The following is a 13,212-nucleotide window of genomic DNA, read 5'->3' as shown; positions in this document are numbered from 1 at the left end:
GCATGCTCAAGCTAATTAGACCCTCACAGCCATTCCAAATCAGCAGGCGCATCCTTTTGCACACTCCAATGCGCCCTCTTCACAGCCTCCAACTCGCTAAGCGCACGATACACCCGCATGACCGTTGGCAGCTTCTTCAGCTCGACCTCGTGCTTGTCCGCCGTCCACACCGCCGGGATGAGACACACGTCCGCCATCGTCACGCTGTCTCCTACACTGTACCGTCCCGCCGTCTTCTCCGCTATCCTCTCGTACGCTTCAAGGCCGCGCGTCATGTACTGCTTGCTCCATTGCACCGGATCTACGCCTAGTTCTTTGACGGCTGTCGTGATGCGGCGGTTGGTGATGGGCTGCACGTCGTTTGTGATGATGTTGACTAGCGTTCGGACTTTTGCTCGTTCCAGCGGCTGGGTTGAGGGTGGTAAGAGTGGGTGCTGCGTTGGATATATTTCTTCGAGATACTCCAGAGCGGCGACAGACTGGGTGATTGGGAAGCTTGGATTCTCGCCCACCAGATGTGTCAACACTGGAACCGAGCCAGAAGGATTGAGCGTCTTGTGTTCCTCTGAGTGCTGTTCGCCTTTGAACAGGTGAATGTAAGCCAATTCGACAGAAAGCTGTTTGAATTCTAGGGCGATTCGCAGCCGGCCGGAGCAGGAGGAGCGGTAGTAAGTGTGGAGGAGAAATTCCGGGCCACCAGCGTTTTGGGTCGATGTAGTGTGGTTGGACATGTTCACCTCATGGTCAATCTACAAAATCAGGTGGGGGACGACGTGGCCTCGTGTGGAGAGATGGAGGTATTTAAATGTGCGGCTAGACATTCACTTGAGGGCAAGCTGATGATTTCGGCAGGTGCAGGGCGCACAGCGACCCGCTTTTCAGGCCTTCGAAGCCTTTCGGCTGTCAGTCACGTGCAAGCCAGGCTTGAGGTCCATCGTGCCTTCCTTATTCGGAACGCGACTTCCTGTGCAACGTGACTGCCGTTTCATGCGCATGACTTGGCACAACACTGACTTTTCCTCCCGGCAACCAAATTTGGACGCAAGATAGATCTTTCCCGCCCTTCACCATGAACCCTTCCCTTCCAACACGACTGAGCCACCTCTTGTCCACATCCGCACCACCCTGAGATCCACGTTCCCCTCTCGGACTCGCCGACGCTCAACGCTCACTTGAAGCAGGATCGTACGCTGACGCTTTCTTCACATCCAGCTGCCAGACTTCTACACAAATCCCCCCCGCCCATCATTCATCCGTGGTCGGAAACCTCCTATCATCCTATGCGAGCTACGAGACAACCGACCTGAGCAAGAGGAATGAGCCATGGGTTTCTATCACGACCTCAACAAGGACTCCAGTCACTATCGGGGCGCCTTCCTAATAGTCTCGCTCCTGACGGTGGGAGTGTGCAGCATGTTCCCGATGATGTGCTTCAAGAACTACAGCAGCAAAGAGCGGGCGAGGAAGAAGCGCGAGATCGAGGCGCTGGACCGCCGAGCGAGCCGCATCGAAGAGATGGACGCCATGGCGAGACCGGCGAGACGTCGCTCCCACTCCCCTCCCCAGACCTCCCACCCTCCCCATCGCCGTCGCCACTCGGCCCACATGCCTCGCGACACCCACGATACTCGCGGCCGCCGATTCCGCGAAGACGATCTGGAAGATATTCCGATGCCCGCGGAGTCGCACAAGCACCGCTCCCGCTACCGCTACGATCAGCTGCTCGACCGCGATCGGCAACGTCGCCACGCTCCCCCGCGCCGGTATCATCACAGTTCGTAGGAGGACGTGTTGAAACCGATGCCCACCTTTTAGAGCCCAATCGGGAGACTGATGGTGCGACTACCGCTGAGAGCATGAGCGAAAGCCTGTCAATCCCTAAGAACGCAGCCCAAGACTATTTTTCAGCGTAAGTATGATCGAATGCACTTTGACCATCTTCCACTGACCGCTTCTCTCAGTTTCAATTCCGACACCCCGACTTCCCCCGGCTTGTCCCACTACGCCCCTTTTCCTCGGACTCCTGGCTCAATCAATCGCCCTTCTTTCCCTCGCACCCCAGGCTCAATCGGTCGCATATCCTTTTCCCGTTTCACCCCGAGTACCAACCACTCCTCGCCTCGTTCAACAGACTCAGCCGGACGATTATCCATCTCCCGTTCCCCTGGGTCGACTGGCCGTCCTTCTTTCTCACGTTCTCCTGCCTCGATCGGTTGCTTCCCCTTTCCTCGTTCCTTTGGCCCACCTCCACGCACCCCGAGCCCTTCGCCATCCCTCTCATCGTCATCCGACTCAAATGCAAGCAGTTTTGCATACTTTGTACGCGACCGCAGAGGCGACCGTACGTTGCTCAAGAAGAAGAATCGACCATTGCAGCACCGAACGAAAGCACCGCCAGTGGGGCAAGCGCCTCTACCCCTTCACTCACCCTCCTATTACATACCCAAAATCGTCGAAGAAAGTGCGACTATCAAAGTACTCCCTCAGACCCCGCCGCCGCTGTCAGCTCGCTTGCCTGGTCCCCGCCCCAAAGCCCCAGATGCTACCACACGAGGACGGACCCAATTACGCCAATCTGAATCTATATCAAGCCTGAGGCTGAGATCTAGTTCCAGCAAAGCCCGGCCCGGTGGACCTGATACGGACTCCCACCCGCGCACTCCGGGCTCGCAGGCAGTCCCTACTGTCTCTAGTCCTGACCTCAAAACCGCAGGCCGAGACTCTTCTTTGCCACCGACCGTGATGAGACTGAGGCTTCCATCCCGTCATAGGACTGTGAGAGACTTCGAACACGTGAGCAGTGAGGAGCTTCGCGCAGCACCTGAGAAAGAGCCGATCTCGCCCATGGATCGCCCTTTGAGCCATGGACATCATCACTTCCAAACCTTTGGCCCTGATATGATCCCCACAAAGCCGCACGATGAAAGACAGAAGCCGCAACAAACTGAGCACCCTCCGGGCCAAACCCAGATGCCTGAGATTCCCGGGTACTTCCCACCGGCATCGAATGCGATAGAAGACCGAACGACGCGTTTGAAGATGGTTCACAAACGGAGTAGCCTCTTCAACGTCTTCAGATCGCCTCACATCGACAGCATCCAGGAAGAGTCAGATGGCGAGGGTGGCAAATTGACTTTGAACAAAAGATCAGTGTTGTCAATGACACCCACTGCTTCCGCAGTCACTCAATATCTGCCGACTCGCGGACCCAAACGAAGATCGTCAACATCGTCTCGCTCAAACGCTACTCCTCTCGATCACCTCGGACCTCCTACATTCAAGTGGCCTCTGACGTCGACCCCACTGTCGACTCATTGGGAATTCCTGGTCGGGGAGAGCAAACAGCCGTCAGGCCACGTTCGAGAGCAAACTCCACTATCTCCCTTGACGGCACCTCAAGATTCGATTCGGCCAAAGCTGACACGCGAAGTGAACTTTATGGATGTTGACAAGGTCGCACGCCCCGGCAATTCGAAGGTGGTTAACTTTGCCCCTGTTGAACAGGACATGATCGGCCCTCCTAGCCGCAGCTTGCAAGCGAAAAGAAGGCTATCAACCATCCAGATCAGTGTCCCGAGTGCGCCCAGCTTTCTACCAACCGAGATGAAACGAGTGAATACTCCTCCTCAAGCCCCAGAACTCTCAAGCGCCAATGCAGGCGGCTTCAAAGGCTTCTTTTTCGACATGCGAAGCATCCCTCCTGAACCCGGCGTCGCGACCTCAGACGAAACAACTCACCACCCCCAGGCACATCGACTCAGAAAACTCCTTCAAGTAAAATCCGTCCAGCACCTCCTCCCCAGACTCTCGGTTCCTTCACTAAAGCGCAAACAATCCAACGACAAAGAAACCGCCCAGCAACATCCAAAGACGAACGACCCCCTCACAGTCACAAACTTCTCCCAAACCCCCTTCTCCCAACGCCTAGGCGACACGCGGCGGAATAAGCTCAACCGCGTCCGCCAATACATCCGCGACACCTCCTCCACTGGCGGTCGGGGGGAATACTCCTCCACCGACGACGAGGCGCTCATGCTCGGGACTTTCGAACTCGACGTCCCGGATCATTTGCCCAATAGTCCGCTTTGTCCGCTGAGTCCGAAGCACAGGGGTGGTGGGGTGGCGATTTGTCCTTTGCATGGGAGGAGGAGGACGGTGGGGCCGGTTGTTGCTGGTGGTGGTGTTGTGGGGATGGGGGAGAGGTTGGGGAGTGGGGTGGGGAATGGGAAGGGGAAGATGGGGCCGAGGATTGTGTTTGATAGTGGGGTACAGCAGGTGGATGGCGGGTGGAAGGGGAGTTAGATGGAGTTTCAGGAGTGACTTGAGCGTGGGGTTCAGGTCAAGGCACCTGAGATAAGTGTTTTCCGCAGGCGTTAGGAGCATGAGTAGGCGTTAGGCGAAGCAAGTAACGATGGAAAGGAAGGCCGTCGCGTACGTGTGATCTGTATCAGAGTATCTCTATCCAATGCCCTCCTTCGCACCTCCCACATCACACCGATACCCCTTGCATGCTTCCTAGAATCACAGCCGTCACCATCGGATTTAGAATACCGCCTCACAACCGCCGAGGCGTCTCAGGCACATCCCAAATACTTCTCCCCTCTGAACTCGAAGCAGCCCGAGGTAGGGCCATCGCATTTGATTTAGCCTGTGCAGCATCATGCAGCGTATTCGCGGTCGCCGGACCAGAATCCGCGGCCGATGTTACATTAGACGGCGCAGCAGCGAAGGGAATCATGCCTGTGCTACTCCACACCGGCAGCGGAGTACCTTCTGGTGAGCGAGGGGGTGGTCGGGAGGTGCTGGGGTGGAGGGTTGGTTGTGTTGCGGGGGCCGGAGTTCGCACTTGGGTCTCTTGTGCGAGGGAAGGAGGGGCGGGAGTGTGGAAGAGTGGGGTTGGGATTTCTTGCGTGGGAGTTTGGTCGTTTGAGGGGGGGTTGATGGGCGGTTGTTGGGAGGTTGAGATGGCAGCTGTGGGTGGTAGGGTGCGGTTCGAGGTTCCCCAGTTGTTGCTCGTGATGCCGTTCACAGGGGTGGAAGTGTCGACGTTACTGCCCGCAGGCTCGGAGGTGTTAGCGAGTGATGCTAATCCCGACCACGCCGGCGCGGGCAGGATAGCAGCATCATGCGCCGGAACCGTTGAGACAAACGATGGTATCGCACTCCCATCAGCCATGCCAACCGAGCGTATCGGAGCCTGCTGACTTCCAACCACAGGACTCGAAACAGCACTTTCCTTCGCCGCCTTCTTAGCAGCAGCATTCACCCTCCGCGTCTCCGCAGCCTTGAGCGCGCGCGCCCTCCTCTCCGCATCGACTCGCTCCTTCTGCTTGCGATCGTGCTCCTCGCGCGTGCCGACTTTGAGCGTGACCTTCTTCATGCCGGCTGTCAAAGCGTCGAGCTCGCCGCTGGCGGCTGCGGCTGGGACGGGGGGAGGAGCATGAGCAGGCGCAGGAGTCGCAGGTGCGGCTTTGGTAGCGCGTCTTGGTGTGCCTGGCGCGCTGGAAGCGGGTTCCTTCTTGGTTGGTGCGCGGGTTTTCTTGACAGGGAGCGTCGCCCCTCCGGCTGCTCTCATTCCCTCGCCTGGGACGTATATTTGGCTTGCGTGACGTTCGAGCGGTAGGGGGCGAAATGCTAAAGGTTCGGGGGCTTGCGGAGGCAAAGGCGGAACGGGCGGTGCATCCGCGGTGTCCAGGCTCGTGAGAGCACTAAGCGCGCTCCCTGCGCTAAGACGTCTGCTTGCGCGTCGTCCAGTCGTGGGTTCCGGAATGGCAGAAGACGAGGGCAGCTCGCTGATCGTCTGCCGCCTGCTGCTGCTTTGACTCACACTTCTCACGCTCTCCGTTTCGTCGCTGTGCGTGCTCTCCGGATAGAGAGGGAGCTTGCTCTTGCGATGTCGCAGTTGCCTAGGTTGCATTGCGTCGGCGACGGCTGCTGGTGGGATTGCATTCCCCGGGTCTCGTTTGATTTTGGGACCGGCGAGTTCTTCTGCTGTGCAGCTCTTCGTTTGTCGATCTGTGGGGATAAGGAATTTCGACAGCTCCTGCGTGGCAATGATCCAGTCCACTTCAGGAAGAGGGGGAGTAGGTAGTCGAGCGGGCTGCGGCACTTCTCGCATGGTCCCGGAAATTGAACGCGCGAACTTATCTGCGTCCACGACCTTGTAAGCGAAAGACTCTGTTGGTGTAGCGTATGTCGGTTGTTGTCCAACACGCGTCTTCTTCATTTGCGGAGGCGGCGGCGGGTTGATTCTCATCTCCAGCGCGGTGAGATTTGCTGGAGACCACCAGGCTTTGTTGTAGCGAAAGGGGGTGACTGGCCCAGCTCTCCCGTTGAGACCGAGGCCATTCATCATCTGATCCAGACTGTCCGCGGTGGAGGATTCCGTCTTCAACGAATCGACGGGTGTCGCGCATAGGCCGGATAGATGGCTGAGCACTCCACTGCACAGCGCCCGATCACTGTATCCGCCTTCCAGTACACTGATGACACGTCCATCGCAGGCGAGGTCCGCTTCTTGAGCAAGATCGACCACATCTCTGGTGAATCGAGCGTAGAACTCGGTGGGGACATTGACTTTGTGCCGCTGCATGCCCGCGCCTTCCCATTCACTTGCGTCGAATCCAGCCGAAATGAACAGTGCTGCTTTGGGCATTACCCTGCCATCTTCCTTCAAGCGAGAAGTATGATGTTGCAAGAAGCTCCGGGCTTTCTGCAGCAGGACGCGATACTTCGTCTCGTACAACTCCCAGAACTCCTTCTCCGTCTTCCACGGCTGCAGATGTACATTCCAAATACTCTGACCGTGGGCGTTGTCGATGCAAAGACTGGCGGCCTGCACCTTCTCATCGTCTCCCATTTCGCAGGGGTAGCTGTTGATGTCGTGCAGGCTGTAGTAGCCAATATCCGGCCCGAGCTTGAGCTTGCTATTCGGTTTGGCGTTTAGGCGCTTTGCGTTGTTCTTGCTGTTCCGCTCCCAGGTGATCGCCTGGCTGCCGTCGCCGTGGTGTAAGTCGAAGTCCAAAATTGCCGCATGCGTCAAGCCGTGTAGTTGTGCGGCGTATTCGATACCCACGTGGACATTGTTGAGCCAGCAGAAGCCGCTAGGGTAGTTTGCGGAGCAGTGATGTCCAGGCGGTCTGACGGCGACAAAGGCTCGTTTGGTCTGCGCTCCCGGCACGAAGACTGCATCAACAGCATCCGCAACTCCGCCCAGGGCACCTTGGAAAGCGTTCAGCGATTCCGCCGACAAGTACAAATCACCCGCGTGAAACTCAGGCTTTTCGGGTTGAGTGGGCGAGGGAGTTCGAGTGAGCTCCTTCACACCGGCCGCCAGCCTCTCCCCAGCAAGATTACAAAGATCTCGGAGCTCCGTCATCCATGCCGTTCCATGCACATTCGTGACATACGAAGACGTAACATCCAGGGCGCGAGTGGTACGCCGAATCTTGAACGCCGGCGCACCAGGAGTCCTGATATTAGGGTGAGGCGCATTCGTTCCTCCAATATGATGCCCACCAAGCCGTACATAAGCAGCCGAAGCTCCAAGCACACTCGCATGAATGCGTTCCGGCCTTTCGACAATCATCGAGAGATGCGACTTGGTCGTTTTCAGCCTTGAGAAGCGATGTCCATAGCAAGCGTCATGTATGATGACCATCGTCTCCGACTCCGCTGCTCCATCTTGACTGTGCCCCAGCAATTCCCTCGTAAAATGGTCCGCGGCAATCTGAGGCGCCGTCAGCGCCAGCGGCTCTTCAATCGACTCCATCCTCGCCTGCGCCTCGCGAAGGCCAGATATTAGATTCGAGATCGATCGCTTGGGTGTTGGTCTTCGCTCGCCATCTTCAGTGTGTGCGCCTAGTGATGTTCTTGAGCTTTTGTGTCGTAGGGCTGCGGGGGACGAGGAAGGGCGGTCGTCGAGACTCATGCCGCTGGACGCTCTTCGAACGGCTTTTGGTGATCTTTGTGGTAGCGGTGACGTGGAAGGTTGAGCGGTGCGGTGTGATGTACTCCCATGGGGATTGGGAGTGGGCGGCACAGAGGCGAGAGGACTGCTCGTAGCGTTTGTTGACACGGTGTTCGCTGCTCCATTCGTTTCGCTTGTTGCTGGTGGTTGTATGGGTTCGAGAGTCAGCGACGGCGGCCCGCCGTGACCCAGGTGCGTCTCCATCTGCGACAGGAGTGTTTGTGCTGGCGAATCTCACATTTCCTTGTGCGGTTTGTCGTAGTCGTTTCCAAAAGGTCCAAAGTTATTTGATCTGCAAAGTGACGTGGGGGCAAACACGACAAACAAATTGGGAAGGTGGGCAGACACGCGCTAAGGGCGCGACCTTGCAGCACTGGCCAACTCGGCCAACGAGCTTGCTTCAACCGTGAGATATCACACTTCACTTGACTTGAACGATTGGTAAAGGGAGAGCGGGATGCAAGAGGATCCAACCAAGCGCATCAATCATTTCAATTCATCGTGGAGGAAGAGTGCTACGTAATGTAAGGCTTAATGATGCCCACTGCATTCCTCGACATCACTCCCGTCCCGATGCATGCCTGATGCAACGCACCAGTTGGCAGGCGATAAGGTCATGCTGGCTTCTTCTGGCTTCTTCTTCACCCGGGGAAGAGCAAAGATGCAGCATACTCGACATTGCCGTCGCAAGCATTCAATGCCGCAATAGCTTCGCTGTTGGAGAATCCCAGGCTGACCAACTGATCGATGGACTCTTGGGGGTAAGAAGTGTTCTGAGGCGGAGGCGCTGCCGCCGCACTGCGCAAGGGAACTGAAGACGATGTGTTCGCCGGCGGGCTTACCACAGGCGCTTTGGAGTTGGTGTTGGATGGTGCACTGAGGGTATGTCCCTGACCACGGAAGGGCCCAGCAGTGCTAGACGACGCGGTCGCGGCTGCTGAAGTGCCCGCGGGTTTGACCGAGCCGGACTGCGTTCCCACCTCGGTTCCGCCGGGGCCGGCAACTGTGGGCTCACTCTCCATAGCATCCTCGAGGTACTTGGGAATGTCGGCTTCGCCTAGAAACTCGACCTCGTTGCCGTCGCCAAAGACCAGCTTGTTGCGTTTCAGATCGAGGACGGCTTGGAATCGTCTCAACATGTCCAGGCCGAGCAGCAGGTCGACGTCTTTGCCTTCCATGACGGTGAAGGAGCAGGTCATGGTGTCTCTGCCGATCTGGATGGGTGCCGCATGAACGCGTCCGAGGATCTGGGCAGTACCCACACCCTTCGCCACGCCAGAGTACCGTCGGTCAATCAGGCGCATGATGCCACAGGCCTCTGCGCACGATGGGGACATGATTGTCGTCTGCGCGCCAGAATCCACAAACGCCTTGATAGGGTGCTTGTTGACTTGGACGGGGATGTACAACATGGTCACACGGCCGAAGACTGGAAGGGGATGTCAGCGATGGAATCTCCGCAATGCTGCCCGTCTTGCTTACCCTCTGGACTGTGCTCGTAGGCGAATTGGAGGTTCTCCTGCACCGACTCCTGGCGGATCATCTCCTCGATTCGCCTCTGACTCTCCTCGTCGAATGCGTTCTCGTTCAACTGCCTCATCTGTTCCAGCCTATCCTCGCGAACTTGTGCAGCCTCCCTCTCCATCTGCATTAAAGCATCTCGGAAGCGAACGCGATCTTGAATCGCATCTGCGAGCGCAGGCCGCTGTTCCCGCATAGCTTGCAGAGATCTCGGATCGTTCAACAAACGTTGTCTCATCATTTCGATATCTTGCTCTCCTTGATCGCGCAGTGCGCCTGAGTTCGGCTGGGGATTCGGTGGGGCACCCATATTGCTTTGTTGGCCCGGCTTGCGAATCAACATCGCTAGCATGTCCTCCGCCTTGACGCCAAGTACAGTGAGACTTCGCGTGTCATCTCCGTGCACCGGCTGGTTGTTGAGGAAGAATTGCTGGGATTCGGGAGGGACGGCTGTCTCGGCGTTGACGAAGCCTTTAAGGTCGGCGAGGGTGAGGTCGAGGGACAGATCGAAGGACAAGGTTTTCTGGTCGAGATCCGTATTGGGATCGATGACTTGGATGGTGATACGAGGCCTAGGTGGCGGACAAAGAGTCAGTGAGGCTCTCGTGTGACCGGCCGTGTTTGAGATTGTTCTGAAGGGTTTGGTGCATCGTCGACTGTCAAAACGTCGGCGATATGGTCGTACTTACATCTTGGATGATTGAATGTTCGTGCCTGGCGGAATGGAGCTTTGGACGTAGGTCGCTGAAAGCAGAGAGAGGAGGGGCGAAATGGTTGGCTCCGCAGCTGGCTTGCACCACCAGGCGATGATGTGGGGAGGGCTGGATGTCACAGAAGAGTAGCTTCAGTAGGACATCGCTTGTATGATGGGTCACTGGGACACGTTGCTTCCCATGACTAATGCAAGCGGCGGCTTTGATCGAAAGTGATGGAAGGCGGAGGACGAAGTGAGGTGGTGTTGGAGAGAGAGCGAGCTTGAGCACCGCTCTCCGTCTTGTTGGCGTTGTTTGCGCGGCAAGGTCCACGCAGGTGGTACTCGGAGTGACGGCGTATGCTGTCAACCTTGAAAGGCGTTGTCTGCGAGAATGCACGTTACTCTGCCAGTAGCCAACAGACGTCAACGATCAAGTGTTTGCTGGCGGTTTCGTGATTACCACGACCTTCCTTTGCCTCAATCCGGACTAGCTCGATGGACGATGCCGTGCGGGACGGCACGACGTGTTTCCGAGCCCCGCCGCGGTGTCACGTGTGTGAAGTGGACGAAGGCGATCTTGCTCGAAACGACCAGCATAAATCTGGCAACCGAAAGGTGAAGAAGATCACAAGCATGCCCCTTGTGTCAAGTAGGCCTGTAAAGGGTAGCGTCTACGTTTGCGCGACTCTACGTGACGCTTATGCGCCTCTGCAGGAGGCTTGCTCCAGTCCAAGGTGGGGCTAAGTCGTCGTTGCATGACCTGTACCATCTCGTTTCGTCCTTGTTATCAACACCGCATTTACTGTCAACAAAAGCAGCACCCTCTGTGGATCTATACCCAAACACTCAACCGTTCCAGCTGCATCACACATCCTCCGCCCGCAGTCCGGAATGCCGCGCAACCTAGAAGCCCTGGCAGGGAAGAACGCGTCACACGAGCCCCCTCATCTCACCAAGAGCCCCGAAGCGCTGGACCCAGGACTCTACGACGACGACGAAGAGGAAGCCACGCTAGAGAGTATCCTGTCGCAGCGCAACGAGAAGAGAGACGAGATCCACCCGTACACGCAGACCCTCTCCCTCTCCGACATCGACTCCTGCGTACTACTCGAGGAACAGGCGTTTCCACCCAACGAACGTTGCACGCGAGAAAAGGTCAGTCTGTGTTTCTGAATTATGCCTTCCCAGAGAGCTGCGTAGTCCCCTGCGACATGCGTTGTCCTTGCCTCTACCAAACTTGTTGGCGTTGTGCGGCATCAAAGCCACCATCCAGGCTTGCACACGTGACACATTGTGAGCTGTCTCGCGCCGGACTTGGGATGACCAGGTCCTTGGAATCAAACCCCAAACACCCCTACTGTTCTTACCTATGCGCCTTCACTGCTTTGCACCACATTCCGGCATGCATGAAATCTTACACCCACTGACTGCCCACAGTTTCAATACCGCTTGTCGAAATGTTCCGAACTATCCCTGGGCGTCTTCACATCTCACGCGGAGGGCAAGATAGCAACAGCTGAGACCTCCCTCCCTGTCTACAGCGGTGCACCAGAGCGCAAAGCCGTGCTACTGGGACACATTGTGGCCACCAGATCGACAAATCCAGCCGTGACGGATGCCGACATGGAAATCCCTACCTCTGAATCCCCGGATGCTGGGCACAGGGAAGAGGGCCGGACGATCTGCATTCACTCTCTCGCTGTGCTGCCCGAGTATCAGAAGCGGGGGCTGGGGAAGACGCTGATGAAGGCTTACATTCAGCGGATGGAGAGCCATGGGGTCGCTGATCGTCTTGCTTTGATTGCGCATGAGGCGCTCATTCCTTACTATGAGGGCTTTGGCTTTCAGAACAAGGGGAAGAGCAAAGCGCAGTTTGGCGGTGGTGGGTGGTTTGAGATGGTGAGGGAATTGAGAAACGAAGAGGAGATGGAGGAGGAGGAAGTGGAGATCGACGTGCTCGAGTAGTCGACCCGTGGTTGAATGTTTGAGAGCTCCAGCGTGGCGTCGTTCCATCCCTTTTCATCGAAAGGAGATGTTGTAACCGGTGAGCAGTGTGTTTGAACGACTGCATTATCATGGTCATTGTTCCTACCGGGAGCATTGTACGTTATTCTTTCCCCAATCAATCGCTGACAGAACGTCACGCAAGTGTCATCCAGTCGGCAGGTACTATCATCCCCGACCAGAGCATCTTCATCAGCGCGGACATCCGCTTCGAACTTCTACACAATTCAGCCTGTTCGCTCTCACAGCATCGTTCATATCGCAAACTTGCTACTCCATTCTCTCGCTTTACCATCCGTTCAAAGACACTCAATCGATAACTGCAGTCGCTATGTACCGCCGCTTTTCATTCCCGCCAGCACCCCTCTCCACCACTCCACCCGAATCCACCTCCAGCACCAGTCCTTCCGAATCCATCTTCAGCCACTCCTCCTTCCCAACCTTCACCGAACGCGCAAGCAGCATCACCTGGTCCGTCGGCGCCTAGGAGCAATTCGACGACCTCTTCGCCGCCATCCGCGCCGCTTGGTTCTCCGGCACGGCCGACGAGGACGATCTTCGCTTCGCGTGGGAAGTTCTCGTCGAGAGGTTGTTGCTGGAGCAGGCGGATGAGGATGTGAGACTCGGTGGTGAACTAGCGTCGCGCGTTTTGGACGGGGGAATTGCGCCTACGGTCGAGGAGGCTGTGAGGACACTATCCAGTACTCAGGACGAAGAGCCCGATAACGATGGCGAGGAGCAAAAGCGCAGACCTGCATCCAAAGCCTCAGAAGGACGGAAAATGCTCACGAACCCATTCACACGCTTTTGCCGCTGCATCCAGGCAGTCTTCGCATCCAAGCCCAGTACTCAGCCCGGGCTCACGGCCGTTAATATCGAGCTCGCACCACCGTCTGCGATCCAGATGACCGCCGGCATGCCGCTTCTTTTGCGCGGGCCTACACCTTATCCCCACGCCGCCGCCTATCCTACTGATGCAAGGCTTATTCGCGCGTCGCCACGCGTGGACTCGGCGCTGGGATTT

The 13,212-nt window shown here is 57.0% G+C and overlaps 5 protein-coding genes across 5 annotated transcripts; 3 read left to right on the top strand and 2 right to left on the bottom strand.

Annotated features, from left to right (window-relative positions):
* Positions 1–23: 23 nt before the first annotated feature.
* BDY17DRAFT_308640 (maleylacetoacetate isomerase maia) lies at positions 24–731 on the bottom strand (the record flags this gene model as incomplete). Its single annotated transcript, XM_033735237.1, has 1 exon — positions 24–731. One exon carries the CDS (start codon positions 729–731, stop codon positions 24–26), a length of 708 nt encoding a protein of 235 aa, XP_033591764.1.
* Positions 732–1,051: 320 nt separating this feature from the next.
* BDY17DRAFT_98364 (uncharacterized protein) lies at positions 1,052–4,429 on the top strand. The gene is made up of 2 exons (XM_033738904.1): positions 1,052–1,909; positions 1,962–4,429. Exons 1-2 carry the CDS (start codon positions 1,317–1,319, stop codon positions 4,300–4,302), a joined length of 2,934 nt encoding a protein of 977 aa, XP_033591763.1. The 5' UTR covers positions 1,052–1,316; the 3' UTR covers positions 4,303–4,429.
* A 126-nt stretch (positions 4,430–4,555) lies between these two features.
* Positions 4,556–8,173, bottom strand: BDY17DRAFT_247565 (histone deacetylase domain-containing protein; the record flags this gene model as incomplete). Its single annotated transcript, XM_033730833.1, has 3 exons — positions 4,556–4,602; positions 4,687–5,568; positions 5,611–8,173. 3 exons carry the CDS (start codon positions 8,171–8,173, stop codon positions 4,556–4,558), a joined length of 3,492 nt encoding a protein of 1,163 aa, XP_033591762.1.
* Positions 8,174–10,939: 2,766 nt separating this feature from the next.
* BDY17DRAFT_98406 (acyl-CoA N-acyltransferase) lies at positions 10,940–12,334 on the top strand. The gene is made up of 2 exons (XM_033738905.1): positions 10,940–11,339; positions 11,622–12,334. Exons 1-2 carry the CDS (start codon positions 11,076–11,078, stop codon positions 12,147–12,149), a joined length of 792 nt encoding a protein of 263 aa, XP_033591761.1. The 5' UTR covers positions 10,940–11,075; the 3' UTR covers positions 12,150–12,334.
* On the top strand, positions 11,684–12,885 carry BDY17DRAFT_98553 (uncharacterized protein). The gene is made up of 3 exons (XM_033738906.1): positions 11,684–11,955; positions 12,111–12,228; positions 12,334–12,885. The coding sequence occupies exons 2-3, from the start codon at positions 12,165–12,167 to the stop codon at positions 12,798–12,800; spliced, it is 531 nt and encodes a 176-aa protein (XP_033591760.1). The 5' UTR covers positions 11,684–11,955; positions 12,111–12,164; the 3' UTR covers positions 12,801–12,885.
* The last annotated feature ends 327 nt before the right edge of the window (positions 12,886–13,212 follow it).

This window comes from Neohortaea acidophila, assembly GCF_010093505.1.
Source record: "Neohortaea acidophila strain CBS 113389 unplaced genomic scaffold BDY17scaffold_3, whole genome shotgun sequence".
Classification (NCBI taxonomy): domain Eukaryota; kingdom Fungi; phylum Ascomycota; class Dothideomycetes; order Mycosphaerellales; family Teratosphaeriaceae; genus Neohortaea; species Neohortaea acidophila.
This window is presented reverse-complemented; position numbering and strand designations above follow the sequence as displayed.